At 57.0% G+C, this 26,538-nt stretch overlaps 2 protein-coding genes across 4 annotated transcripts; both read right to left on the reverse strand.

Moving 5' to 3' along the window:
- Window positions 1-79: 79 nt before the first annotated feature.
- TTC16 (tetratricopeptide repeat domain 16) lies at window positions 80-13,560 on the reverse strand. Its single transcript, XM_082623707.1, has 12 exons — window positions 13,155-13,560; window positions 12,836-12,979; window positions 11,303-11,403; window positions 11,074-11,203; window positions 8,640-8,854; window positions 7,744-7,988; window positions 7,222-7,363; window positions 4,698-4,863; window positions 4,036-4,178; window positions 3,712-3,883; window positions 2,176-2,260; window positions 80-1,117 (listed from the first exon to the last, which is right to left on the reverse strand). The coding sequence occupies exons 1-12, from the start codon at window positions 13,410-13,412 to the stop codon at window positions 333-335; spliced, it is 2,586 nt and encodes an 861-aa protein (XP_082479833.1). The 5' UTR covers window positions 13,413-13,560; the 3' UTR covers window positions 80-332.
- Window positions 13,561-13,675: 115 nt separating this feature from the next.
- CFAP157 (cilia and flagella associated protein 157) lies at window positions 13,676-22,579 on the reverse strand (the record flags this gene model as incomplete). Of its 3 annotated transcripts, none has more annotated exons than XM_082623722.1 (9): window positions 13,676-15,444; window positions 16,916-17,102; window positions 17,268-17,434; window positions 17,802-17,952; window positions 18,180-18,310; window positions 18,666-18,933; window positions 19,366-19,519; window positions 20,174-20,445; window positions 22,410-22,579. In XM_082623722.1, the coding sequence occupies 9 exons, from the start codon at window positions 22,577-22,579 to the stop codon at window positions 15,268-15,270; spliced, it is 1,677 nt and encodes a 558-aa protein (XP_082479848.1). In that variant the 3' UTR covers window positions 13,676-15,267. The 3 variants fall into 3 exon arrangements, with proteins under 3 accessions (XP_082479848.1, XP_082479847.1, XP_082479849.1); XM_082623721.1 differs by lacking the exon at window positions 13,676-15,444 and adding an exon at window positions 15,868-16,468; XM_082623723.1 differs by lacking the exon at window positions 13,676-15,444 and adding an exon at window positions 16,363-16,610.
- Between the last annotated feature and the right edge of the window lie 3,959 nt (window positions 22,580-26,538).

The raw sequence follows: 26,538 nt of genomic DNA on the forward strand, positions 1-26,538 counted from the left end.
CTTCTTTGGTCTGTTACTCTCGGCCCTGGCTCGGGCACCACACCCCTACCCTCCACCCCACACCCTATGTCCCGGTATCGGAAAGCCAGGCTGAGACTTCTGTCTCTGGGAACAGAGGGACTCAAGTTGCCACTTGGGCTGGGCTTTTCAAGTTTTTAATTTTGTAAAAGAAGAGAACAGATACAATGAATTTAGCCATGGGACCAGAGGAATGTTGGCTGAGGTTCTGGTGGCTCCGGAGGAGGCCGCTTTGCTGAGTGGCCATTGGTGGGGGCAGAATCGCCCGCAGCCCAGCAAGAAGTGAAGGGGCCGAGCGGCCCCTTCAGAGCAGCCTAACTGCTGGGGCTGGGGTTCTGTCTCAGGCCCTGGGTGGCCTGCGTGTTGCTGAGACTTGGGCTCAGTCCCCAGGTGACCTCGGTCTTGCCGGAACCTGGGCTTGTGCTCTGGCTCCAGCTCTGGGCAGCCTTGGACTGGCTGGGCCTCTGGCTCTGGCCCTCGGTGGCCTCAGTGTTGCAGGGGCTCCAACTTGGGTCATAGAAAGTCTTGATCTTGCTGGGACTTTGGATCAGTCTCCAGCTCCAGTCCTGGGTGGCACCAGCCTTTCTGGGTCTCCAGCTCTGGCCATGGGCACCCTTGGCCTTTCTGAACCTCTGCCTTGAGCCCTGGGTGGCCTTAGTCTTGTTAAGCTTTTGCCTTGGGCTCAGGGCGACCTCGGTCCTGCTGGGCCTCTGGCTCTGGATCTGGTCGGCCTCGGTCCTGCTGGGCCTCTGGCTCTGGCTCAGGGTGGCCTTGGTCCTGCTGGGCCTCTGGCTCTGGACCCGGATGGCCTTGGTCCTGCTGGGCCTCTGGCTCTGGCTCAGGGCAGCCTCGGTCCTGCTGGGCCTCTGGCTCTGGACCTGGATGGCCTCGGGCTCGCTGGGCCTCTGGCTGTGGCCTGGGGTGGACTTGGTTTTTCTGGGGCTGTGGCTCAGGCTTAGGTCTTCCCTCTTGTCCCCTGAGTCTGAGGACTGTGTCCTTAGCGGTAAGGAGTCAGAGGATGTTACAACAGTGGTCGACGTGCTCCCGTACTCCTGGTAGACAGTGGACGTCTCCGTCTCTGAGGTGGACGTGGTCCTGACTGGAAAGGATATGTCAAGAGAAGCTGTCAGGCCGCCTTCCCCAGACAGTGCCAGGAAAGGGAGACTTCTAGGCCTCACCCTTGCCTATGTCCCAGAGGCCTTGCATGGCCAAGGGGAAGGCCTGCCAGCTCACGGCAGCCCAGCCCTCCTGGCACCCTGAGCCCTGCAGGTGGGTCAGGGCCATAAGATAAGGGGGAGATGCAAAGGAACCCACTCGCCCAGCACTGGCCTCCACTCTGCTGCCTGCCTCTTGCCCTCTGCGTTCCAGCCACAACCAACAGCCTGCAGGGCCCTGGCCCCCCGCCTGCAGCAGTTCCCCCTGCTCCACCCTGTTCACACTTGGCTACCCCTCTTCCCCTGGGTCCTGGAAGCCCTTCCTGACCCCCCAAAGGCAGCTAAATGTACCCCGAGCCCTCGGGACTCCCCTCCACGGTATGGCTGCACTGTCCTGGTTATCTGTTCACCTGTGTGCCTTCTTCCCTTCAGGACCAAGAGCTCCCTGGGGCAGCGACTGTGCCATTCATGCCTGTAACCAGTGTCCAGCACAGGCCTGGCCCTAGGATGCTCAGCGCGTTTGCTGAATGGCAGGAAGGGGGCTGGCCGCTGCTACTCCCGTCCCTCCCTGGACTGCCCATGGCTGCCCCTGGGACCCAGAGCAGCATCCTTGGGTTTTTTACTTTTGTCCCCTCCACGCTGGCACCTTTCAGAATTGAGGGTAAAAGCCCCCTGGACATGCACAGGCTTCGTGGGCTTATTTCAGGGAGAGGCCAAGGGGGCAGAGAGAAGAGAGACAGGCCTGAGTGGGGAATGAGGGTGGAGCAGGCAGCAGCTGTGAAGCGCCTCGCGGTGAGAGCCGGCCTCCCAGGCTGTGTGCTGGGCATCCCTGAGGGCTCCCTGTGCCCCCCGCAAAGCTGGGATGAGTCCTCCCACTCCACACTCGCACAGCTATGACAGCAGAGCCCAAATTCACACTCAGGCCTGGGAGCCCCTGACCCCTGACCTTTGCCCTCCCTGCTGCGTTGGCTCACTCAGGTCTGGCAGGAGCAGGGGGACTTACAGCCCAAGATGGAGCCTGAAGAGGTCTGGCTGATGTAGCTGTCGGTCAGGGACCTCTCCTTGCTGGGGGCCGGCTCCAACTTCTCCTGGGGCAAGAGACAGGCTGCATGATCACAGGCTGCACGGTCACAGTGGCCGCAGCTCTGTAAGTCCAGCCGCTTAGAGCTCCTCGAGGGTCGCAGGTTAGGGCTGGATGGGGACACGGAGAGGTTGCCTGGACAGGAAGGGGCGTGGCCAGGTTAGACAGGTGTGGCCACATGAGAAAAGCAGTGACAAGAGGCTCTTGGGCCTCATCTCCCTATCTGCAAGATGCAAATTAGTTCAACTGTGGGACAGGCTTCTGTAAACTGTGAAGTGCTGTGTCCGGGGAATGGCTAGTGAAAAACTGAGGAACTTCTCCATGTTTCATCTCCCTGCGCATCTGGGAGGGAACTCCCTTGCCATTAACCATTTCCCGGACCAGGAAACGCCTAAGCAGCCTGCCCTGGGTACTCGGCTAAGAGGCAGAGAAGCAGGGCTGGAATCCAAGTCGGGGAACTCTGCGGCCAGGCTCTCGGCCAGGCTCTCAGCTGCTGGTCACGCTTGCAGGCCGTGGGAAACGTGCAGGAGTGAGATGGGGGAGCGGCGGGGACTGCGGAGAACCCAGCAGGGACCCCACGATGACTTCAGGGCATACACAGACCCAAGTTCTGTGTTTTTGTATCCTAATGTGAGCTAGAAAAATGTAGAGCTTGCCTTTCCCGTTTCTGGCAAGGGATGCTGGCGCTCGTTTACTTCAATGGTTAAAGTCTCCCTTGAACACAATTTACTTGCTGTCCGTCAGCAGTCGAGTGGATAAATAAAGGGCGGGATATTCGCAGGATGGCACTGTCTCCAGCAATGAGAAGGAGCAGTCAGCGTGGATGCGTCTCACAAACCTGGACGCTCCGTGAGAGGAGCCAGAGGCAAAGGGCCCGGCGCCACATCTGTCCTCTGTTGCGAAGGACAGGCACACCCGTCTGCGGCGTTCAGAATCAGGACAGCCCTGTGGGGTGTGCTGGGCTGAGGGAGGGGCCTGGAAGGGGGCGCGAGGGGCTTCTGGGGAACTGGGAGTGTGTTCTTTCTTGATCTGGAGAATGGTGCCGTGGGGGTATTCAGTTTGTGAAAATCCATCAAACAGTTCACTTGTGAGTCATGTACTTTTCTATATGTTCCATTCAGTGAAAAGCTTTTAGAAATGAATTTAAGAATTAAGAAAATTCTGGTACAAGTGGCCAGTGCACACAGCGGAATTTATGAAGGTGAGTGTGAACAAAGTGTGGGAAGCCTCTCTCTGTGAGGGGCCCACATCCTCACACACCCTCCTTCAGGTGTACCCCTTACTGGTACCTTCTCTGTCTCACAGCGAGATGTCCCCAGCCCAGGTCACACATCTGAGTGCTGGCAGAGCCAGGCCCAGAAGCCAGCCTCTAGCCAGCGTGCGTCCCTCAGCCCTGACTTGGGGTACATTCCACCTTGGACCTCAAGGACCTCCGGCCCCGGCGTACAGCCCACTTACCTCCTTCTCCCCAGGGGCCTTGGCCTCTTCCTCTGGGCCTTCTGGCTTTGCCTGCAGGGACTGGTGAGGGGCCTCTAGCTCTTTGGAGGTCTCGAACAAAGGCTGCTCCAGCTTCCACGAAAGCTGCAGGGCCCGGGCCCTCTGGCGCTCTAGTTCCCGCTCCTTGAGCTGCCTGACAAGCCGTGACCCCAGAGCGCTGGGTAGGCCTCCCTGACTCACCCCACCATCCCCAGGACTGGACAGTGGCATGAGAAGGCGATTAGGGCCAGAGGTGCCTTGAGCCCCAACCATCCCCCAACTCTGGGCCCTCCTGGAGAAACGTACCCCACGATATCCTGAGGGGTGCTGGCCTGCAGGCTGTGCTCCACCACCCGCTCCAGCTGCAGCCTGGCCAGGTGGGCCACCTGGCTGTTAAGCACCTCCTCCACTGACATGCCGGGGAAGAGGTTGGTCATCAGTGGCAGCAGCTGCCAGGAAAGAGGGTGACCAGAGTCAGGTGTGGGCCAGGACAGGGGGCAGATGGTGTGGTGCTGCCCTGGCAGAGGAAGGGTTTACAGGTTGTTGTTTTTTAAAGGGCTGGAACTTTTGGCCCCAGAACTATCAGGACATCTTGAGAAAGGAACTAGTCGGTGAGGGAGTGCTGACGGTGAGCCTGACCAGTGGTTCTGGAGCCAGCCAGGTAAGGGTGTGCCCTCCAAGCGCCATGACCTGGGCCATGAGAACTGACTTCTCTGAGCCTTACCCTCTTCCCTCTATGAATTGTGGGGTGATGATAATGCTACCTGTCTCGTAGGTACTGAAGAGGGTTAAATGGGGTGATGTCAGCTGAACTGGTTAGAACAGTGCCTGGCACATAGTAAATGCTCCAGCATTAGCAGCTCTTATTACTGCTAGGAAACCAGGTTTCTTTTAGGGACCGGGAGTATCCTTAGGTGGCCAGAGGTACTGACTCTGAAGCCCACCCTCCTGGCCCAGCAGGCACAGACCTTCGGTTGTTTGGGGTCAAGGAGCAGGACAGTGGCAACATCCTGGCGGGCCCCAAAAATGTTCTGCGTGAGCTGCCGGCTCCTGGCGCGGTACAGGTAGTACTGGGGCTTCTGAGGATTGTGCTGGATGGCCATTGAGAAGCGGTTCTCTGCCTTCTGGAACTGCCTGCAGGACACAGCAGGACACAGGGTGCTCTGAGCTGGGCCACCTGGAGGATATGGAGGCTTCTGGACCCCAGTGGGGAGTTTGGGGAAAATCAGGCTGGTCTCTGCTCCCTGCCACCATGCCCCTCTTGATGGACCCAACACTTAAATGTTAGTGTAAAATCCCAACATAAGTGGACATTTTTATGATCCCGGAGTAGGAAAGGCCTTTCTGAGATGTCATAAACCCAGCAGCTAAAAATGAAAAAGCTAATTTGACTATGGTTAAATCCCATTATTGAGTAGCAAAAACACCACAAAAGAAAGCAGTAAATAGTGAATAATATTTTGCCATAGAAGGCAGATGATAAGCTAATTTTCCAGCCTACAAAAAACACTTATAACCAAAAAACTTTTTTTTTTTTTTTGCGGTACGCGGGCCTCTCACTGTTTTGGCCTCTCCCCTTGCGGAGCACAGGCTCCGGACACGCAGGCTCAGTGGCCATGGCTCACGGGCCCAGCCGCTCCGCAGCATGTGGGTTCTTCCCGGACTGGGGCACGAACCCGCGTCCCCTGCATCGGCAGGCGGACTCTCCACCACTGCGCCACCAGGGAAGCCCGAAAAAAACCTTTTTTTTTTAATGAACAATTTAAGAGCAAATGAGCGAACAATGTGGGCAGGCCATAACGGCCAATAAACACACGAAAGATGCTGGCCTGCACTCACAATTTAAACAGGCAAAGTCAATCCACTGCGAGAGAGCCTTTTCTTGCCTCCCCGAATAGCAAAGTGGAAAAATAGTCTTAATACCCTGGGCTAGGAAGGTTTGGGGAAACCAAGACTTTCCTTTACTGGGGGAAGTTTATATTGGTTCATTGTTTTTGGAGAACAATTGGGTATTATCTTTTAAAATGTTAAAATTTTACACTTTTTTTTTTTTTTTTTTTCTTTTTGCGGTATGCGGGCCTCTCACTGTTGTGGCCTCTCCCGTTGCGGAGCACAGGCTCCGGACGCGCAGGCCCAGCGGCCATGGCTCACGGGCCCAGCCGCTCCGCGGCATATGGGATCCTCCCAGACCGGGGCACGAACCCGTATCCCCTGCATCGGCAGGCGGACTCTCAACCACTGCGCCACCAGGGAGGCCCCAAAATTTTACACTTTTTAACCCAACAATTTAACTTCCAGCAATCTAACTACAGAATTACTAGTATGAACACATGAAAACATATGTCTTGGGTCTCATTACTGCATTATTTATAATAAAAAACCGAAAACAGCCCAAATACTCATCAGCATACTATCGTCTAAAGAAATTAATTGTGGTACCTCCACAGAATGGAATACTTTGCAAGCAATAAAAGAGAATGAGGTCGTCCTATATGTAATTGCCATGGGAAGTAAAAGAGCAAGTCAAAAATCAGCTTAGTGGACTTCCCTGGTGGCGCAGTGGTTAAGAATCCGCCTGCTAAGGCAGGGGACACGGGTTCGAGCGCTGGTCTGGGAAGATCCCACATGCTGCGGAGCAACTAAGCCCATGCACCGCAACTACTGAGCTCACGCGCCGCAACTACTGAAACCCACGCGCCTAGAGCCTGTGCTCCACAAGAGAAGCCACCGCAGTGAGAAGCCGGTGCACCGCAACAAAGAGTAGCCCCACTCGCCGCAACTAGAGAAAGCCCGCGTTTAGCAACAAAGACCCAACGCAGCCAAAAATAAATAAACTTATTTTAAAAAATCAGCTTAGCATGATCTCACTTTTGTAAAATGATAACAATTGTTAACATATGCATAGAAATCAATCTAGAGGACTCTTTACCAAACTTACAGGGAAGGGGGAGGGGCTGGGAGGTAGATATTAGAAGGAACTTTCCTGTTCTAAGTTATATGTCACTGAATACTTAAGCTTTTTTAATAAAAAGCGCAATTACCATAACAATATTCACAGAAAAAATGAAGGATTTTTAGAGAAAACTTGAAAAATAAAATAGATATTTAGGAGACAACTGGGAGAGCAGTGGCATCTCGACCCCAGGATCCCAGCCGACCGGCTTCACTCCAGCCTCTTCCGGCCCCTCCCGCGGCCTGGTCCGCCCCGCCCACAGCCCCGCCCACAGCCCCCGCCCCACCCACAGTCAGCGCGTACCTTCTTTTTTTTTTTTCTTTTTTTTTTTTTTTTTTGCGGTATGCGGGCCTCTCACTGTTGTGGCCTCTCCCGTTGCGGAGCACAGGCTCCGGATGCGCAGGCCCAGCGGCCATGGCTCACGGGCCCAGCCGCTCCGCGGCATATGGGATCCTCCCAGACCGGGGCACGAACCCGTATCCCCTGCATCGGCAGGCGGACTCTCAACCACTGCGCCACCAGGGAGGCCCAGCGCGTACCTTCTCTTCTGCTCGCAGAAGCCCAACTTCTCCTGCAGCAGGGCCATGCGTAAGTGGGCGCCCTCGTCCTTCGGACTCAGCGCCAGCGCCTGCTGGTAGTCCGCCTCAGCAAAGGTCAGGTTGCCCAGTTGGAAGAAGCAATCTGGAGACCGGGGGCCAGGGGCGGGGGCTGAGTGAGCCCCGCAAACCCAGGGCCCAGGAGCCCCAGCCCAGCTGGCTCCACCCCCAGGGGGCGGGGCCTGCATTGGGTGGTGACACCTGCGGTGATGACACCAGCGGGCGGTCGCGGGAACCTGCAGAGGTTTTCCGTGCCTCTGGCCACCTTCTTCCAGCTGCCTGATCCCGAGCATTTTGAAGGGCTGTAGCCAGATTGTCTAAGGCAACGTTTCCCAAAGTGTGTCCGTGGGACACTGAGACTCGGCTTTCGCTCCTTCCCTCGTCCCTCCCTCAGGGCCCTCAAGCGCCCAACCCAGGCCTTGGAGGGGCAAGGGGCTCACACTGGGCTGCCCGGCCCCCACTCACCACCGCGGTTGATGTAGAGGCCTTTCTCCCGCTGCTCGTCCTTGAGCGCCTTGCTGAGCAGCAGCACGCTCTCCTGGTAGGCGCCCTGCAGGTAGCAGTGCACCGCGAAGTCGTTGTAGGTCAACAGCAGTTGGCGCTGCGCCTGCTGCACCAGGTCCTCCTGGTGCTCGGTCATCATGTCCAACGCCTTCAGGAAGTCCTCCACGGCGGAGTCAAACTCCCGGAGCCGTCGGTACATGATGCCCCTACAAGGGAGGGACATGAGGGCCAAAGTGCCCCACCGACTAGTGGTGTCCCAGAGAGAGGCTGCGGCTCTGGGCCCTCTGACCTGGGGGGAGGGGCTCCCACCGCACGCACTAAGTTTGGCCTGTGGGGCTCCTGGATTGCTACTTAGATAGCCAGCTAGTCACTGGTAATTTTACTTTTCTTTAAAAATAGCTTCCCTCTTTCATTTTGGGAGCTGTGTGTGTGCCAGCCTCTATGCTAAGGCCTTTTTGTACACAGGACATTTTATCTCCACTGTTTATACGAGAAAACCCAGGCTCGAGGCAGTGAAATGGCCCAGAATGAGGTGGTGGGTCCTCGTGGGGTGGCCCAGATTCAAACCCAAGCCTCGTCCACTGAGCTGGGCTGAGCCTGCCAGTGTAAACTGCTCAGCAGGCCCGGGGGTCCAGGATTCCAGGGTTAACAGGCTGCTGCCTGCCCCTCCTCCAGGGGCAGTAGCAGAGACCACCTCCCATGATCCCTTGACCCCGATGGGCAGTAGGGAAAGATTGCTAGAGGCTAGATGGGGAAACTGAGGCCTGGGGAGGGTCAAGCGCTCTCCTGAGATCACACAGCACATCTGAGGCAAGGCAAGGCCTGGGACCCAAGACCAGCATCTCCCCACTCAGTACCGGAAGAGGAAGAGGCTGGGGTCCAGAGGGTTGTTCTCGATGGCACAGTTGATACACTGCAGCGCATGTTGCAGCTTGCCCTGCACGGCCAGGATGCCGGCATCTTGGCGTGCCTTTTGGGCCTGGCCCACCATCACCTTGAGCAGCACCTTGGCCTGTGGGTGCTCGGGATCCAGTAGCAAGGCACTGTGTAGATCTCGATGGCAGAGGCTGGGCTGCAGGGGAGGGGGGCAGGGATGGCATCGGGGTGCAGGCCAAGCTGAACCTGCCCTGTTCAGTGTGGGGAGGCCGACCTCCAGGCCTGTAGGGGCCTTTCTCTGGGCAGGCCAGCACCATGCCACCCATCTTCAGTGGTTCTGCATTGCTTTGTGGGAAAATCCCATCTGAGGCTCCATCCCTACTGGCCCCTTTCTAGATATGACCTCAGGTGAGCCAAGTCCACCTCAGTGGTTTCTGCTGTAGAATGGGGTTACAGATGCCTCCTCCTTGCAGGAGTTCTGCAAGGCTCACCTGAGGAGGGGGGAGGGTGTGGTCTCCTGACTGTGACGGTTGTGTCCTCCCTATACTCCCCTGTACACCTTCCCCGACGCCCCTGACCTTTAAGCCCAAGACAACTCTAACGAAGAACAGATTCAGGCCTGGGCATGAGCAGAAAACATCCCTAGGCAAATACCTTCTATTGGGTGAGCAGGTCTGTCAGTCAGTCAACAAACAGTTTTAGCAAGCACCCCATGTCCTATAGGGTAATTGGTTGGAGGGTGAGTGAGGCAGTGTAGACACCAGGTGTGAGTGGAAGTCGGGAGGGGGAAGATGGCCGAGGCTGGGGCAGGGCTTTGGAATAGATGGACTTGAGTTCAAGGGGAGCACCACTGTGACCTTGGGCAAGTTACCCAGACCATCTGGACCTGTTTCCTCATCTGTGAAAAGAGGGCAATGGGTTGTGTCTACCTCAAAGGGTTACTTCCAGCCTTAGAGATAAACATGAATAAAGTGCTTAGAACGTGCTTAGGCATCGCAGGGAGCAGCTGAAATCCCAACCATCAGAAATAATTATCAATAGTTACTAGTTTCGGGACTTCCCTGGTGGTGCAGTGGTTAAGAATCCGTCTCCCAATGCAGGGGACACGGGTTCGAGCCCTGGTCTGGGAAGATCCCACATGCCACGGAGCAACTAAGGCCGTGCGCCACAACTCCTGAGCCTGAGCTCTAGAGCCCACGAGCCACAACTACTGAAGCCCATGTGCTGCAACTACTGAAGCCTGCCCGCCTAGAGCCCGTGCTCCGCAATGCGAGAAGCCACCGCAATGAGAAGCCCGCGCACCGCAAGGAACAGTAGCCCCCTGCTCGCTGCAACTAAAGAAAGCCCGTGAGCAGCAACGAAGACCCAATGCAGCCAAAAATAAATAAATAAATAAATAAATAAATGTATATATATAAATAAAAAGAGCAATAGGAGCATCTTTAAAAAATAAAAAATAAAAATAATTACTAGTCTCCTACCTTTGAAGGAGACTCTCCCACTGACTCACCTGTGGGCCACAGAAGCCCAGCCCCCAGCATAGGAAGGCTCATGGTTCCAACACCCCCAGGACACTCCGCCCAATCCAGCCCATCCCACTTACCCCCTCCTGAGGTTCCCCCCACCCCACCCGCAAGCACCCAGGCCAGGCTGGAACACCAAGCATTGTTCTGAATGCCTCCGTTTCCCTCATGTTCAGCGCGCTCCCCGCCACCAAGTCAGTCTCGGGTCCTGCTTCCAAAGGTCTGTGGGACTTGCTGCCTCCTTGCCACCCTCATGGCCATCCTCCTCGAGCCCCGCTCCTATCCAGATGGATGGTACCCAGGCTTCCGGCCTCCAGGCTTGCCCCTCCCCCCAGCCCACATGCCCCCTGGCAGCCAGAAGGCTCTTTCTAAGGCCCACTGCCCCAGGGAGCACCCTTTCGAGGCTGCTGCTGCCCCCCAGGAAGAAGTCAGAGTCCCCTGGGTTCACAAGACCCTGCCCATTGCTCTCTCATCCCTGCAGTCCCTCCTCCCTTGTGACCCCAAGTCTCATGTCTAAGGGAAGCCTGGGTGCCCCTGACGGTGCTTCACACAACTGGGAAGTCATCCTTTGTGTAATTATCCGCTTGGGGACGTCTCCCCTGGGCTGTGAGTTCCGTGAGGGCAGGGATGGCAAAGGCCTCTCACCTTGTGGTTTCTGGGGGCTGGCGCAGGCCTGGCACACAGCCAGGGCTGAGTGAGGATGGAACAACTACCCGACTGGGCCAGTGCCAGTTGGGGCCTCTACCTGGGGAGGACAGGGCCCCCACTACTCTGGGGGAGGTGTAGGCCCCCACTACAGCTTCGGGGCTGGCCGACAGCCCAGCCGCCTCCTGTCATCGCGGCATCCAGACAAGGAGGAGGTCCACCCCCCTGCCCTGCCCCGCTGCTCTACCTGCTGGAAGAAGTTGTAGAGCCTGGCCCGGAGGATGTAGACATCGGCATTGGTGGTGCCATGCTTCACCTCCGTGGTGACGAATGAGAGGCATTCACGATGCCGTTTGAGGGCCAGGAGACAGGCCATGCTGAGGGCGGAGGGCAAAGGTGCTCTGTCTGCCGGGTGAGAGGGGCAGGAAGGGGATGCCGGGGAGGCAAAGGCCAACAAGGACAGCCAGGGCGCTCACCATCGATAACGGAAGCAGACTTTCTCAGGCTGGAGCTCAGAGGCTTGAGAGAAGATGTTCAGGGCATCCAGAAAGGCGCATTGCTCGAAAAGGCACTGGCCCTGAGGACACAGAGGGCAGTCACTTCTGCTTGTGACCCCGGCCTAGCAGCACCCACGAGTTGAGGGATGGCCAGCATTGGGGTGGAATGACGAGGGACAGGGACAGAGCCCTTTAGATCTGGGAGAGACTTTAAGAGATAGAGACACAGATGGAGAGAGATCCAGAGCTGGGGAGACAGCAAGAGACAGAAATATACAGTTGACGACAGAGAGACAGCAATACACACAAAGGAACAAGGAAAAATAGAGAAAATCTGGGAGGTGGACCAGAACAGCAGATCTAACAATAGCAGGCTCCCACCTGGACTAGGGCTCCAGGTGCCAAGCCCTGTATTAAGAACTCGAACTTAGGGAATTCCTTGGTGGTCCAGTGGTTAGGATTCGGCACTTTCACTGCCGAGGATGTGGGTCGGGGAACGAAGATCCCGCAAGCTGCCCAGGTGCAGCCAAAAAAAAAAAAAAAACCACCCAAAAAACGAAAAACCTGAACTTATCTCACTGGGACCAGCTAACATTCCCCTTTTAGATGAAAGAGCTGAGGCTCAGAGAGGTGAAGTGACCTTTCCAAAGTCACACAGAAAGAGCAGGACTGGACTCAGGACCCCAACATTCTGGTTTTAAGAATGTTTCTTTTTCAGAATTGAATAATTATTGACATTAAAAACAAAGGCATTAAATTTGTCAAAATGGAAAAAAAAATCAGGACTGTTGGGATTTTATGGTTTAATATCATCTTTGTTTTGCATTGCAAATGGGGGGCACTCTTACCTTTTTAGTGCTTAGAGCCTGTGGACTCTAGGCCTGTACTGCCCCATACAATAGCCACCTGCTTCCCGTGGCTATATAATTTCGAATCAATTCAAATAAATACAATGTCAAAATTAGTTCCTCGGGCTTCCCTGGTGGCACAGTGGTTGAGAGTCCGCCTGCCAATGCGGGGGACGCGGGTTCGTGCCCCGGTCTGGGAGGATCCCATATGCCGCGGAGCGGCTGGGCCCGTGAGCCGTGGCCGCTGAGCCTGCACGTCCGGAGCCTGTGCTCCGCAGCGGGAGAGGCCACAACAGTGAGAGGCCCACATAACGCAAAAAAAAAAAAAAAATTAGTTCCTCAGTCACACTCCCCACACTTCCAAGGGCTCAACAGTTCCACGTGGCTAGTGGCTACCAGATTGTACAGTGATCATTGTCACTATTGCAGAAAGTTCTACTGGACAAAGCTGCAAAACTGTACCCAGCCCTGGTGGTAAACCAACACGGGAGGCGGGAGACGTCATTAGTGGGGCAGCAGATGGGGACATAGACACAGGGACACGAAGGTCCCTAGGGAGTCAGGGCTGGTCTCAGGAACAAGGAAAGCCCCCCAGAGCTGGAGGGAGAGTCAGCAGGCCAGGGTGTGAGGTGGGGCCTTGTGGGCCTGGGGCAGCCCCAGGCACCTTCAGGTAAAGCACCAAGGTGAGCCGCTCCAGGAAGTCCGTGTTCTCTGGCTGGGAGGAGTAGGCCTTTCGAAGGTTCTGGGCGGCCGAGGAAAAGTCGCAGAGCTGGATGTAGGCCTCGGCTCTCAAGGCATAGAATTCTACCTGTGGGAGAGGGGACCCAGGCTGCCATTCCCCTCCCCACAATCCGCCCTGAGGCTTGACACTCAGCTACCACAGGGACTTGGTGGCCCTGAGAGAAGGGGCCAGGCAGGTGCGACAGTGAGGAGTGAGTGCGGGGCCAGCAACTGCCTGTGCCCACCCAGGCCGTCCCCCTCACCAGTTGGGAGTCCAGGTGGAGGCCACGGGAGAAGGACAGCACGGCCACCTCCCAGTCTTCTTGCTCCAAGCACTGCTGGCCTCGATGGTAGCTGCAGGGGCAGGGGGCACAGGCGGAGGGGCTGGCCCTCACCTGGGACCAGTCCAGGGCATACAGCTGGGGATTCGGGAACGGGTTGGGAGGAGGGGGACTTGGATAGGGAGACAAGAGGGGTAGACAGAGACCCAGGGAGAGGAGGCTGACATTCTTGGAGCTCATCCGGGCCAGCAGCCTTTTATCTGCTGAGGTGGAAGAGCCCTATTATACAGTTGAGCTCGCTGAAGCTCAGGGAGGGAGAGTAACTGGCCCAAGGCTGCACAGCATGTCAGTGGCTGTGCAGGGTAGGAACCTGGGATCCCATGGCAAGGTAATCACTCACTACTCCCTGACTTTGAGGGGCACTGTTAACCCTGCAGCCTTTGGTTTTATATCATCAAAGTTCCGGAACACCTGGCTGGTCCCAAAGATGCGCTGTAGGGTCGCATTTGGCACTGGAATCACCCATGGCTTTGGGATGTGCTGTGAGGGAGTCTGGTCAAGCCCCAGAGCATTCTGGAACCAAGAGACAGCAAGCTGGAGCAGGCCTCCAGAGACAGCCCCCACTCTGCTTACACACTCTCCTCAGGTATTTTACAGGATGGAGGAGGGGTGGAAATGAGGCCTGGTAAGAAGCACAATCTAGGGTCTGGTGGCACTCCCACCCCTATTTCCCTGACCTCTCTCCAGTCCTGCCTCTGTCACCTATGGTCAAGGTCTCACGCTCACACTGGCCTCTGCTCTCCTCCTGGTCCCCCTCAGCTCCCACCTCCAGCTACTGACACCCAAAACTCTGCAGCTCAGGCCCTGCCCCAAGCCACAGGCCCTGGGGTTCCAGCAGCGTCTTGCATATCCTGTGGGACCCTCACACTCAGCAGGCCAAACTGAGCACCTCACCTGACTTCTGCCCCAGGTTTTCCCACAGCGGTGAGTCCATCTTCTCTGCCAACCACCCAAGCCAAAGATCTATGTCCCATCAGTCCTTAAGTCCTGTCTATCCCACTTCCTTAAAGGTCTCTTAGATCCCTCCTCTTCTCTCATCCTCTCATCTTGGACAATGCCATCTCTGGCAATATGCCAGCTCCGGCCACCCCTCTGACCGCCCCACCAGCCACAGCTCCTAAGACCTCTGCTCTCTGCGCAAGCAGCCTGGGACTTTATTGAATCGCACAAATGATCTTGTCTCTCCCGTACTTAAAACCTTTCCTGTGAACCCATACGTGGTCTCTTCTCCCCCGATCCTCTGCCTTTGCCTTAGCCTTCTCCCGCACCTCTCTGGATTCTGTCATGAGGCCCCTTCCAGGAGGACCTTCGGGCCTGGGCGGGCTCCCTCACGGCCCTCACTTGCCTCCCGGCACCCACCCCTGACGTTGCTAGGCATCATCTCCAGGATGCCCACAGGCTCCGCCACTCTAGCCACGCCCCCGGAATCCAAGGACTCCACTCGCTGGAATCCAATTTCAAAGAGAGCCGGAAGGAGGTTAGCAAGTTTTTTTATCAGCTAGGGAGGCCGAGGTCTACAGCGGGGAAAAGACTTGCCGGGTTTCCAAAGCGAGGCAGGGCCACAGCGGGGGCCAGAATACGGCTCCCTCCTCCCAATCCGGACTCCGCGAGCCCCACGACAAACCCCTAGAACTCGGTGGCAAGGCGCCGGGCAACTCGCGGGGGCGCCCCTTCCGCCCCTTCCGCCCCTCAGAAACATGGCGGCCGCGTGGCCCGCCCCGGACTGGACGCTAATGGCCGCCCCTGGATAGGTGGCGGCCGCGATTGGCCGAGAGCTGGATGACGTCAGGGGCCGGGGTCTGGGCCATGAGTTGGTGCAGCATGGGGCTGTTCGGTCTCTCGCGCGCAGGGCTGTGGTTGAGTTGGGCTATGAGCCGGTGCGTTTTGGAACCCCGGCCCCCGGGGAAGCGGTGGCTGGTGAGTAGAGTGAGGGACGGCAGCGTAGAGTAGCCATTGTCTCCTGGGCAAAGCCCCCCCCCCCCAGTTCCTTGTCATAGTTTTATTATCAGAAATGGGTCCGATGCTCGGATGGGCTCTAAACTAACAGGAATTCCGCTCCTGCACTGGGGTGCCCTGCCCGCCCACCCCGGGGGCGCCCGTTTCCACTCGGCCTTCTGGAGTCTCCGGGATTTCTTGGGCTCCTCTTCGTACCCCTAATCCACTCTGGCCCAGTTTTCCGTTTACCTTCCTCTGCTTTGGGTCCCGGAGGGCGCTGTGAGAAGGAGGATGGGGAGAGTTGTCGGGCCTCAGTTTCCCCGGTGTCGCCCGCAGGTGGCCGGGGACAGTAAGCTGAGGGCCCCAGGGGTGGGCCGCCCGGGAGGGCGCAGGGGCCAGCGAGGGGATTCTGGGCTGCGGCAGATCAGTTCACCTGGAGCTCCAGGTGCCTGTTGAGCTCCAGTTGCTGCCTGGCCTTGGGTGATTGTGAGAGCCTCAGTTTCTTCATACATGAAGTGGGGTTAATTGCGGCCCCTCCTCATGGGAGCCTTGAGTCGGGACAACCCCCCTGGGCAGATCAGCGGTAACCAGGGCCACCGTTTCCCTGTGCAAGCGGAGCTGTTTGGACTGACTGCTGAGGAGGTCTGCCTGGTGCACGATGAGCTCCACAAGCCGCTGGGGAAACTGGCTCTGAAGTTGGGAGGAAGTGCCAGGTGAGGCCCTGAGCTGGTCAGGGTGGGGATAGGGAAGCTGGCCTCCCAGCTGGAGTGGGGTAAGGGTGCCGACCCCAGTCTCGGCAGGGGATGGGGTGAAGGGTGCTGACCCAAGGAAGCACTAACTGCTCCCCTCGTATCCCTTGAAGGGGCCACAATGGAGTCCGTCCCTGTATTAGCTGCCTCGACTCTAACGTGAGTCCTGCACTGGGTCGGGTGGGCCGGCGCAGGGCCCCCGACACTCCTCACCAAAGCTCCCTGGGCCCCTCTGGCTTGCCCACAGGCAATGCCACGGCTGCGGGTGGGCATTGGGCGCCCGATACACCCGGACACAGTGCCGGGCTACGTGCTGGGCCACGTCGCCCCTGCTGAGCAGGAGCAGCTGCCTCCATTGCTGAGCACCACCGACCTGCTCCTGGACCACATCCGTGAGCGAAGCCAGAGGCCTTCATCCGGCCCCTGACGCCAGTGGACTTGGCTGCTTGCCTGACTGTCATGCCCACACACCCAGCCACGTCCACAGAGGTGCCACGCCAACCTGTGGTATCTGTTTTTTATATAACTCTTCTCTGGGCTGCCCCAGGCTGCCTGTGGACGGAAACAGGAACTGTGGCTGGAACAGTCCATTTTTGGGATAGGAGGTTGGTCTCTCTGTGTCCTACTTAGAAAGTAGGGAAACTTCAGGAATACTAAACTTTTTGAACCTTTTTGGAGAACCGGAGGTATGGATCTGTAAGAATAAAGATGCCAGCTTGGAAGCTGAGGCCTACTTGGGGGGTTCCCACCTCTCCCCTGCTGGTGGAGGAGGGGGCCACAGGACCCAGCAAGCCCCCCTCCCAGGGGATGTATGGGCATGTCTTAGCCCACTGAGGGCTTGCCACACCTTTCTTCAGTCCATTTTACAGATGAGGAAATGGAGGCTTAGAGAGGTCCAGCCACCTCCCCAGGGCCACACAGCTGCAGCATGGCAGAGCCATGATCTGCACCCAGGGCTGGCTACCATCCTGCTGTCCCCAGGGCCCCTGGCACCCTCACCTCAGGGCTACCGTGTGCCCATAAGTTTCCCACACGGGTGGTATGTGAGAGCAGCCTGAGGTCCTCAGGGTTGGGTGGGATGTGGATCCGTCGAGGCACCAGACCCAGGTCCCCTAGCTGGTAGGGTGTGATGCTGGACAGCTGCTGCAGCAGAGGCCCTGTCTTGAGTGGCTGGGTGCTGTACCGCCTGTGGGGAGAGGGCTGGTGTCATCACCTCCATTTCATAGATGAGGAAGCTGAGATTCAGACAGGCTCTGGTGAGCCAGGTTTCGGGCCCAGGCTCAGCTGAGGACAGCCCTTGGACAAGTCCCGTAGCTCCTTCCTCTGAGGTCACACAGGGTCACTCACTCACCGCTCCTTCGGTGGGCCACAGGACTGGCTATCCCGGCCGGGGGACACAGCCATCTGGGGGCTCAGGACCATGGCCGAGCTGAGCATGACCAGCAGGTGCTTCAGCATCTCCTGGTGCTGCAGCTGGAACACTACATTGAAGCCACCATCCTCCTCGTCGGGCTGCATCTGCCGATAGGGGTGCGGGCGGGCCCACGAGGTCAGGCCTTTCATGGCCCCAGCCCCCACCTCTGGGAAACTCCAACTGCAGTGCCTGTTTTCTCAGTGTTCCCTGGCTGTGGTGGGATACCCATTCTCCAAATGGGAAGACTGAGACCCGAGGCCTTCCAGGGCCTCAGAGGACCCCATCCAGCTCCTCTGAGACCTCGAAGGGGTCTTTGAAGTGCAGAATCAGAAAAGGACAGACTTGCCAGGAATCTCACGGGGAATAGGCGGGGTGCCTGGCCTGGCCATCTCCGATGGCCCAGTTATCTCCGAGCAGTTTCTGTCCTTGGCTCTATCCCCCACCCCCCACTTTCACCCACTTTCAGTTCACCTGCACAATGTCCTGTAGGAAGGAGGTGGCCTGGGCCAGGGCTGTCTCCAGGCTCGCCCGAACCTTCTGCTCTGTGGCCAGCTCCTGCTGTAGCCGCTGCCCCTCGGCCTCCTGACGCTCCAGCTGCAGGTTCAGCTGTTCTCTCTGGCTCCTGGGCCCGGGACCAGGACAAGTCAGGCTCCTCCCCATTCTAGGGTGAGGGGCCCTGCCTTTTCTCTCCAGCCCACAGGGGCCCTCGGCCAGCCCCGGGCCTCAGCCTGTTTGACAGATGAAGCCTCAGGGCCCCTCTAGAGAGGGGGAGTCGCTGGGCCGTGTCACATGGCCACAAAGGGAGGGGTTCCCGCCTGCTCCCGCCGCTTGCCCCTCTGCGGGCCGCACCTCAGTGCCTGGTTGTCCTTCTGCAGCTGCAGGAGGCTCTGCTCCAGCTGGCTCAGCCGGAGACGCAGCTGCTTGGCCTCTGCCTCGCCCTGCTGCTGCTCGCGGCACTTCTCCGTCAGCATGAGGATGATCTGCAGTGTGGGCAGGTGGCCATGCCCTGGGCCCACGACAGGCCCTCAGCCAGCCCCGCTCCCCCGGAGAGGCCCGCCGAGGCCCTGGGAGCCCGGCACCCTCTCTAGATAGCAGCTGGGTCCCCAGGGTTGGGTTCGACTTCAACCAGTTATGGGGGCTTTAAACCAAATACAAACCAGAGATGGGGCCAGAGCCCGCACAAGAAGGGCCCCATCGCCTCACAGCTACCTCCCTCGAGATTTGGCCCCTGGGGTCCACCCCTGGGGGGCTGTATTTGCCCTGAGGACAGGGTCCCTGGGGTTCCTTCCTGCTCTCCGTGCCAGATGCCCCATGATGAGGGCCTGGAGGGCACACCTTCTGGCGGCCTCTGCTGTGCCTGGCCATGACCTTCTGGGAGTCCTCCAGCAGCTCCAGCTGTTTGCACAGGTTGTCCTGGTTGCCCCTGAGCTGCTCGTTCTCCTGCAGCAGCTGCATGCCTTGCCGGGATATCTTGGCCAGCTGCAGGGTCACGGTGTTGTTCTCCATGATGGCCCGCTTGGTCGTGTCCCACATCTGGCTGGTGGCCTCCTTGCGGAACTCAGTGGCCACCATGTTCACGCGCTGGATGATCTCCTTCTTCAATCTGACAGGAGGGGTGGGAGTGAGGGGGTCGGGCAGAGTGGGTACAGGCACCTCCTGCCTACGCGGGGGTCCCCAGAGCGCCTAGATCTCTACATTCTCTCCCCCAGGAGGGGACAGGGCCCCAGGCAGGAGGCTTTTTACTGTAGACCCTTTGTACCATTTTGAACTTGATCAATGTAAATATTATTAATTATTAAATAAATAGAAGTCAAGTCACAAAAGGTGGCAAAAGGAAGTCCAGGGATTCTTCAACACCGGCGTGAGAACTGGGAACCGTTTCTTCCCTCCACCGTAAATCAGCCAGGGTTGTGGGCAGCAGCAGGTCGGGGCGTCAAGGAGCTAGTGCAGCCCCCCAGTTAGCAGCCGGGGCTGTCAGAGGTCTGTGGACCGGGCTGTGCTTGGCCCCGATGAGGCCCGGCTCCGGCCTGCCCACCTGTCCGCGTCCAGCACCGACTTCTTCTCCAGGCTGTGCACGTGGTCCTGGTGTTCGTGCTCCTGCTTCCGCAGCTGGTCCTCCAGCAACGTGAATTTCTCCATGAGCTCCTCCTTCTGCAGCCGGAACTCCTCCAGGGCTGCCAGCTTCCCCCCTGCCCCGCCGCAGGGCACAGACCTGGTGAGGGGCCACCTCGGGAGGGCAGGGTCCCGGGGGTCTTGAGCAATGATGCCCCTAAACTTGCCGATCCAGTAGGGCCAGTCCCCTGTCCCCACACATGCCATGCATGGTCCTGCCCTCCCTTATGGCTTAGTCTGGAATGCCCTTCTCCACTAGTCTTATAAAGCCTGGGGTTCAGGAGCCTCCCTTCACACTCTCTACTCCCAGCTCATGAAAGTGACAGCGACAACAGTCACTGAATTTGAACACCTTCTCTGGGTCAGGCACTCATGCTGTCATTGAAACCCACAACCACCCTTGCCCGCTGGGTGACCCTGGGCAAGACACACCCCCTTGAAGTGCTTCCTCACCTACAAAGTGGCCGGTGGTGAAGGGCTTTCCTGCCTCAGGATTGCTTGGACAATTACCATGGAGGATACGTGTGGGAAGCAGCACGTAGCTGCTGTTACTCAAGGTAGACGTATTATCCCCATTTCCCAGGTGAGAAAACAGGGTCAGAGAGAAGTGCTAGCCCAAGGTCACAAAGATAGTCCGTGGGAGAGCTAGGGTTAGAGACCAAAGAAACAGAGCCTTGGGTTCCCCCCGCCCCGCGGCGTGTGCCCCCAGCTCGCTGGCCAGCGCCCCTCACCAAGGACGAAGTTCTCAGCGGTGAGCTGGTCCTTGGTCTCCTGGAGCTCGTGGCGCACCTGGGCTAGCTGCGCCTCGAAGGCGTCCTTCTCCACCTCCTTGGCCAGCTGCAGGCTTTGGAGCTGCTCGTTGAGGTCGCTGATCTCATCCGCCTGCTGGTTAAGCGTGCGCTTGAGGGAGGCCACGATCTCCTTCTTGTTGTTGGCCAGCTGCTCAAATTCCTGGCGGAACAGCTTCTCCTGCACAGCCAGCTCATCCCACTTCTGCTGGTACCTGAGGCAGGTGCGGGGCAGAGGTCCAGGGAGCTGGACAAGCCAGGCCTCCACGCAGCTAGGCTGCTCCCTGGACCCTCCCATATCAGGGCATTTGAGGTTCCAGCCTCATCTCCCACTGTGCCCCCTGATCAAACGCTTGTGACCAAGCCAATGCCTGTGCTCAGCACTTTACGTTCATTACATCACGAGAATGTAAGGTCTGTGAGGGCGGAGCCTCTGTCTGTTACATTCACAGCTGTGTCCCCAACACGGAGGACAGTGCCTGGTACGTAGTAGGTACTCTGTGTGTTTGTTGAATCCACAACAACCTGTAAGGAAGTAGGCACTATGATGATTATACCCATTTCACAGGTGAAGAAACTGAGGCGCAGAGGGATGAAGCATCTCTGAGTTAGTAAAAGGCAAAACCAGAACTTGAACCCAAGTCAGTCTGACCCCAAAGTCGAGGCTCTCAACCATAATGCTTGCTGTTGGCTCTGTGCCCTCCTTAATACTTCCAGACTTTGCGGTCCCAAGCCTTTGCACCTGTGATCTTCCTTACCCTCCTCCACTGAGTGAACCCCTGTGTTGTCGCCTCAGTGGAGTCTTCTTGGCCCTTAGCAGCATTTGTGGCCCTTTCTTGGGTGCCCTCCTGTAGGTTGACCCTTGTCCCACTGGGAAGTCAAGACCTGGCCTCCTCCCTCTCTGTATTTTGGTGGCCTGGCAGAGGAGCTTGGCAAATAATAAGTACGCAATAGACATCTCCCAAATACATTCCATCTGGTGTCTCAGCTTGAGGGAAGCTTGTGAATTTTTAAGAGTATCACATAAACAATGTTTTGGTTTCCAATGGAATAATTGATAGAAGTTATTTGGAAAGCTGTTTTACTTCACAATTGACTCAACCAGCATCTTTTTTTTTCTTTTAAGCCGCGCTGTGCGGCTTGCAGGATCTTAGTTCCCTGACCAGGGATTGAACACGCGCCCTCGGCAGTGAAAGTGCAGAGTCCTAACCACTGGACTGCCGGGGAATTCCCACAACCGACATCTATTGTATGGCTACTGCACACAGGGCAGTGCAGGGTACAAAGCTGAATGACCTGATCTGTGGAGCAAGGAGGCAGCCTGGCGTGGCGAAGTCAGGGGCCAGGGTTCACATTCTGGAGCCTCTTCTTTGGGGTGCCTTCCTCTCCCTGAGCCTCAGTCTCCCCACCTCTATAATGGGGATGACATGAGGGCCTCTCCTGTGGGACCATTTTAAGGACGTGGTGAGCGTCAGCACAGGAAGGTCTCAACATCAGCTGTGAGTATCTGCAACATCACCTGGGGAAGACCCTCTGCCTACTTGTCACCAAAGGGGTGTGTCTTTTAAGGGTCACCCTGAGACTGGGCTAGTGCATCATAACTGAGAGGAAACCAGTGTAAAAATAAGAAAAGTGGGCAAGTGAACGTGTCTCAGAAGAGTTAGAGAATCCCCCCTCCACACACCACCACCCATGTCTCACAACCCTCCTCATTTACATTTGGGGAAACTGAGGCCCAGCATGGACAAGTGGGCTTAGCAGCTGGGGAAGCCGGTGGGGCCCACAGATCAGGGAATCATGGCACAGGCTGGGGGGAGGGGGCAGGCAGAAGGAGGGACACGTGGTTACGTGCCTGCCAGGGGGCTGCCATTTCCAATTCATCCCACTGATGGAACTCTGCCGTCCTATAAAATGCATGGTCCCACTGGGCAGCGGTGAGGCACGAGGGAGTGGTGCTTGCCTGGGGTGGGCTCGCACTGAGACCCCAGAACTCTGGGGGCTGAGATGGAGCGGGGAAATCCATTTTGCCTCAAAATGTTACCTAGGAGGAAACTGAGGCTGGGGTAGGGTGGGGTCTGGACATCCCATGGGAGTCCAGAACATAGGTCTAGGACCCCCTGGCTGAGCCTGCACGGCGGCCAGCTCTGACCTAGCAGGACCACCCTACCCGCCCACCTACCGGGCCAGCCTGTCCTCCAGGTCGCGGATCTGGATGTGGTAGAACTCCCGGATCTCCTTGCTTATGGGCACTTCCATGGACTTGTTGGCCAGGCTGGGATCCTTCTTCCCACCCTTCTTCTTGACCTCGGGTTCCTTGGCCCCCTTGCCTGGCTTCTGTTTGGGAGCCATGGCTGGGTGGCACCCACTACTCCGGGGCCCCTTTACGAGGCCAGGTGGTTGCTAAGGAAGTTGGTCCCATACATAGCAACAAGCTGAGGCTGTGAGGCAGGACTTAAAGGGATCTTCCCTCTTCCTGGCGAGGCTGGGCTTCAGAGACCAGCCTCCTGCTCCGAGGCCAACGGTGTCACAGGGGCCCTAGGCCTGGGTGGCCCAGGCCATGGCATCTCAGAAATCAGGACGCCAGGCTCACAGGACGTTCTTTTGTGGAGACCCCTCCTTCGCTCAAATGGAAATAAGTGACATGGGAATATTAGAGTGAGTCAGAGCCCTAGAAATCACCACCCTGCCCCTTTGTGCCCATTGGGAATGGGAGGGACTTCTACAGAGCTCCCCCCCACCCCCCACTCCGCTCCCGGGTCAAGAAGCCCCCCCCTCTGAGCCCAGCTTGTTCATTCTTTGGTGATGCAGCTACACAGCAAAATCATTCTCTCAGTTCACCCAAAGCCGTGTGGAGAGGCAGTATAGTAAGAAATGGATGTTTTCTTTTTTTTTTTTTTTTTTGTGGTACGCGGGCCTCTCACTGTTGTGGCCTCTCCCGTTGCGGAGCACAGGCTCCGGATGCGCAGGCTCAGCGGCCATGGCTCACGGGCCCAGCCGCTCCACAGCACGTGGGATCTTCCCGGACCGGGGCACGAACCTGTGTCCCCCGCATCAGCAGGCGGACTCTCAACCACTGCGCCACCAGGGAAGCCCAAAATGGATGTTTTCTATCAGAGGCTCCCATGCTGGGGTCCCAAGATGTCCCAGTCCAGAGGCTGGTTCAATTTTCCACAAAGCTCAGGGCAAGTGCTCCACCTGCCCCATGCTGACCCCGGCCAACAAAAGCCCGTTCTGTAAGCTTTGGTCTGGGGTGGTAGCATCCTGGGTCAGGAGGGCCGTCAGTGGCTGGTTGGCAGAGGCCCTAGCTGGCAGCCGTGTGCCCCAACCAGGCTCTGGCCCCTTCACGCTCCTTCTCCGGGCCCTCATCTCCAGCCAGCCACACCTGCATGCCTGCTGTGTCCACCCAGCGCTTGTGAGCCGAGGCACTCCCTGGGACGGTGGCCGGGCCCCGTCTACCCCTGTTGTCCCAGGGCTCCGCAGAGGCTCAGCACTTAGCAAGAGATGGCTGCTGCCCCTCCCTAAAAGTCGGACGGCTGGACAAGGGGCAGCTCAGTGTTACTTCAGCAACTGGGGTTGGTTTGAGCAGCCAGATCTTGTAAACAGTGGGATCCTTGGGATGGGTGCAGGGAGACGCGGAGGTGGGTGTTTGGCAGTGAGGCAGGTTGCAGCGGTGGTTGGTTAAAGCAGGCTCCAGTTTGGGTACTATTTCTCGCATCCCATGTAAGAGACATCTTACATCTTGGGTCAGTGGCCTGACCTCACTGAGCTGTAAAATAGGGAGACCATGTTGTGGACTGAAAGTGACCTTGTATGTGAAGTACATGGTGCAGGGATCTGGCCCAGGGATGCAGTAGGCACTTAATAAGCAGCAGCTGGGGGCTTCCCTGGTGGCGCAGTGGTTGAGAGTCCGCCTGCCGTTGCAGGGGACACGGGTTCGTGGCCCGGTCCGGGAAGATCCCACATGCCGCGGAGCGGCTGGGCCCGTGAGCCATGGCCGCTGAGCCTGCGCATCCGGAGCCTGTGCTCTGCAACGGGAGAGGCCACAGCAGTGAGAGGCCCGCGTACCGCAAAAAAAACAAACAAACAAAAAAAGCAGCAGCTGATGTTGCCATCAGTGGAGCAGGTGGGTGAAGCTCCAGCCTGCTCTGTGTGTTGAGCAGCCTCTGGGATTTCCAACGTCCCAGTACCCCCAGCCTGTGGTGGCCTGTCTTTCCCAGAATATCTGTTCCCTGCAGGCTGGCGCAGCCCTGGGAGGGCCACCACACTTGTGCACGGGCTTCAGCCTTTGCACAGACTGACAACAGTGCAGCGAGTCCTGGGTCTGCAGACGGGGCGACACTGAAGCCCCAGAGAGAGACTGACCTGGCCCAGCGCCCAAGACCTGGGGCCAGCAGGGGGGTTGCCCCTCTAGCCCAAAGCAATGCCCCCAACTCCGGCTGGACACCGCCCTTCCCCCACCTGAGCAGGGCATGGGGGGCCCCAGAGGAGCCCAGCCCAGGCAAAGCTTCTCCATGGTGCCATCCCAGTGCCCTTCCTCGTCACGCCTCTCAGGTTTCTTCCTTCTTTTACCTGAAGCACATCTCAGGAGGTAGCTCTGGGTCCCCAGCCCAGTGGGGCAGCATGACCAGCAGCCCCCTCAGGCTGCCTGGAGCCCACAGAAGGCGTCAGCTTTGGGACCTGTACCCCCTCCTTTGTTAGCACCAGAGTCGCCCCTGGGAGTCGCCAGGGCCAGGCTGATAAATGCACTGCACTCACATGGCAAGAGTGACCAGTAGGGCTTCCAGGCCAGCCTTCCAGATGGTGGGGTGGGGAAGGGGATGCTCCAGGTCCAAGGATATCCCTTTCTGGGGCTTGTTTGGAGAGCCTTCCCAAAACTCCCTATTCTGGGACCCCAGACTCGTCATCTACCCCTGGGACACTTTCTCATGACTGCTTCTGTGTCCTGCTTTGGAACTGGTGTTGGTGGCCCAGAACTGCTGGAGCTGCCTGACCACAAAGTCCGGCAGCCGCTCCGGCAGCCAGGTCTTCTGATAGGAGTGGGTACGGCGCACAAAGCCCAGCAGACTGCAGCATCAGCCCAGGGCAGTGGCCGGTGGACTGGGGGCACTGCCACCTCTAGGAGGTTCTGGAGAGAGGAAGGCCAGCCCCAAGGGAGACTGCCTGAAGCCTTGCCCACCTCTATGGAGCACACAACATGAGCGATTCATTCATTCAGGATGTGTGTGTGTGTGTGTGTGTGTGTGTGTGTGTGTGTGTGACATAATACCACCCACCACTAGTGTAAGCTCATGAGGACCCAGTCTCATTCGTGGCTACATCCCCAGAGCCTAGGGTGAGTGCTGGCACATAGTAGACGCTCAGTAAATATCTATTAACTGAGTAAGACAGTCTGGGTGGGAGTTTGGGATGGCACAGTAAAGGAGCTCGATGGACCCTCCCCCTGCAAAACCACAATTTAATTGGTGAAGATTATTTTTTAAGAAAGAAACAATCACTTAAAGTGTCTGGAGGTACAAATAAACTCATTTACAAAACAGAAGGAGTCCCAGATGTAGAAAACAAACTTATGGTTACCAAAGGCAAAGGGGGGGGAGGGATAAATTAGGAGATTGGGATTAACATATACACACTATGCTATATAAAATAGATAACTAATAGGGACTTACTGTATAGCACAGGGAACTCTACTCAATATTCTGTAATAACCTATATGGGAAAAGAATCTAAAAAAGAATGGACATACGTATATGTATAACTGATTCACTTTGCTGTACACCTGAAATTAACACAACATTGTAAATACACTATACTCCAATAAAAAATTTTTTAAGTAATAAAGTGTCTGGAAATTGTTCTAAGGGCATACAGTAGATGCAGAAACATTTATGAAAATCTACAAAATCTCTGCAAGAACGAGTCTGTGGTATTTGAGCAATGACGTACTTCCTTATCAGCTGTGATATATATTATTACATATAATAATATGATAATATGTAATAATAAAATATATATACATATTTACTTTTTGCCCTGGATTTCTGGCACAGGGCTCCTAAAACCCTTGAAATTTCCTGAGCGAAAGGAGTGTCTTTTGCTATTCATAACAAGCCCCCTTCCACATACCTAAGTTTATGCTAATGAGGTGATGGGGCTGGGTGGGGGTGGGGGGTGGGGGGTGGGGTGGAACAGCTTCAGGGTGCGGGCTGCTCACCAGAAAGACCAAGCACAAGATTAGAGGGTTAGAACTTTCAGCAACTACCAACCCCACCCCTGACCTCTGGGGAGGAGAGAGGGGCTAGAGACGGAGT

This window comes from Mesoplodon mirus (genome assembly GCF_964341445.2).
Source record: "Mesoplodon mirus genome assembly, chromosome: 1".
In the NCBI taxonomy this organism is placed as follows: Eukaryota; Metazoa; Chordata; class Mammalia; order Artiodactyla; family Ziphiidae; genus Mesoplodon; species Mesoplodon mirus.

Excerpts from the sequence above, each read along its gene's own strand:
- TTC16 (XM_082623707.1), bottom strand. The coding sequence starts at position 13,412 with ATGAGCTCCAAGAATGTCAGCCTCCTCTCCCTGGGTCTCTGTCTACCC. Across the intron at positions 11,204-11,302 it reads GTCTGCTTCCGTTATCGATG|CATGGCCTGTCTCCTGGCCC; the intron begins GTGAGCGCCCTG and ends CTCCGCCCTCAG. Across the intron at positions 7,989-8,639 it reads CCCAGCCTCTTCCTCTTCCG|GGGCATCATGTACCGACGGC; the intron begins GTACTGAGTGGG and ends CCTCCCTTGTAG.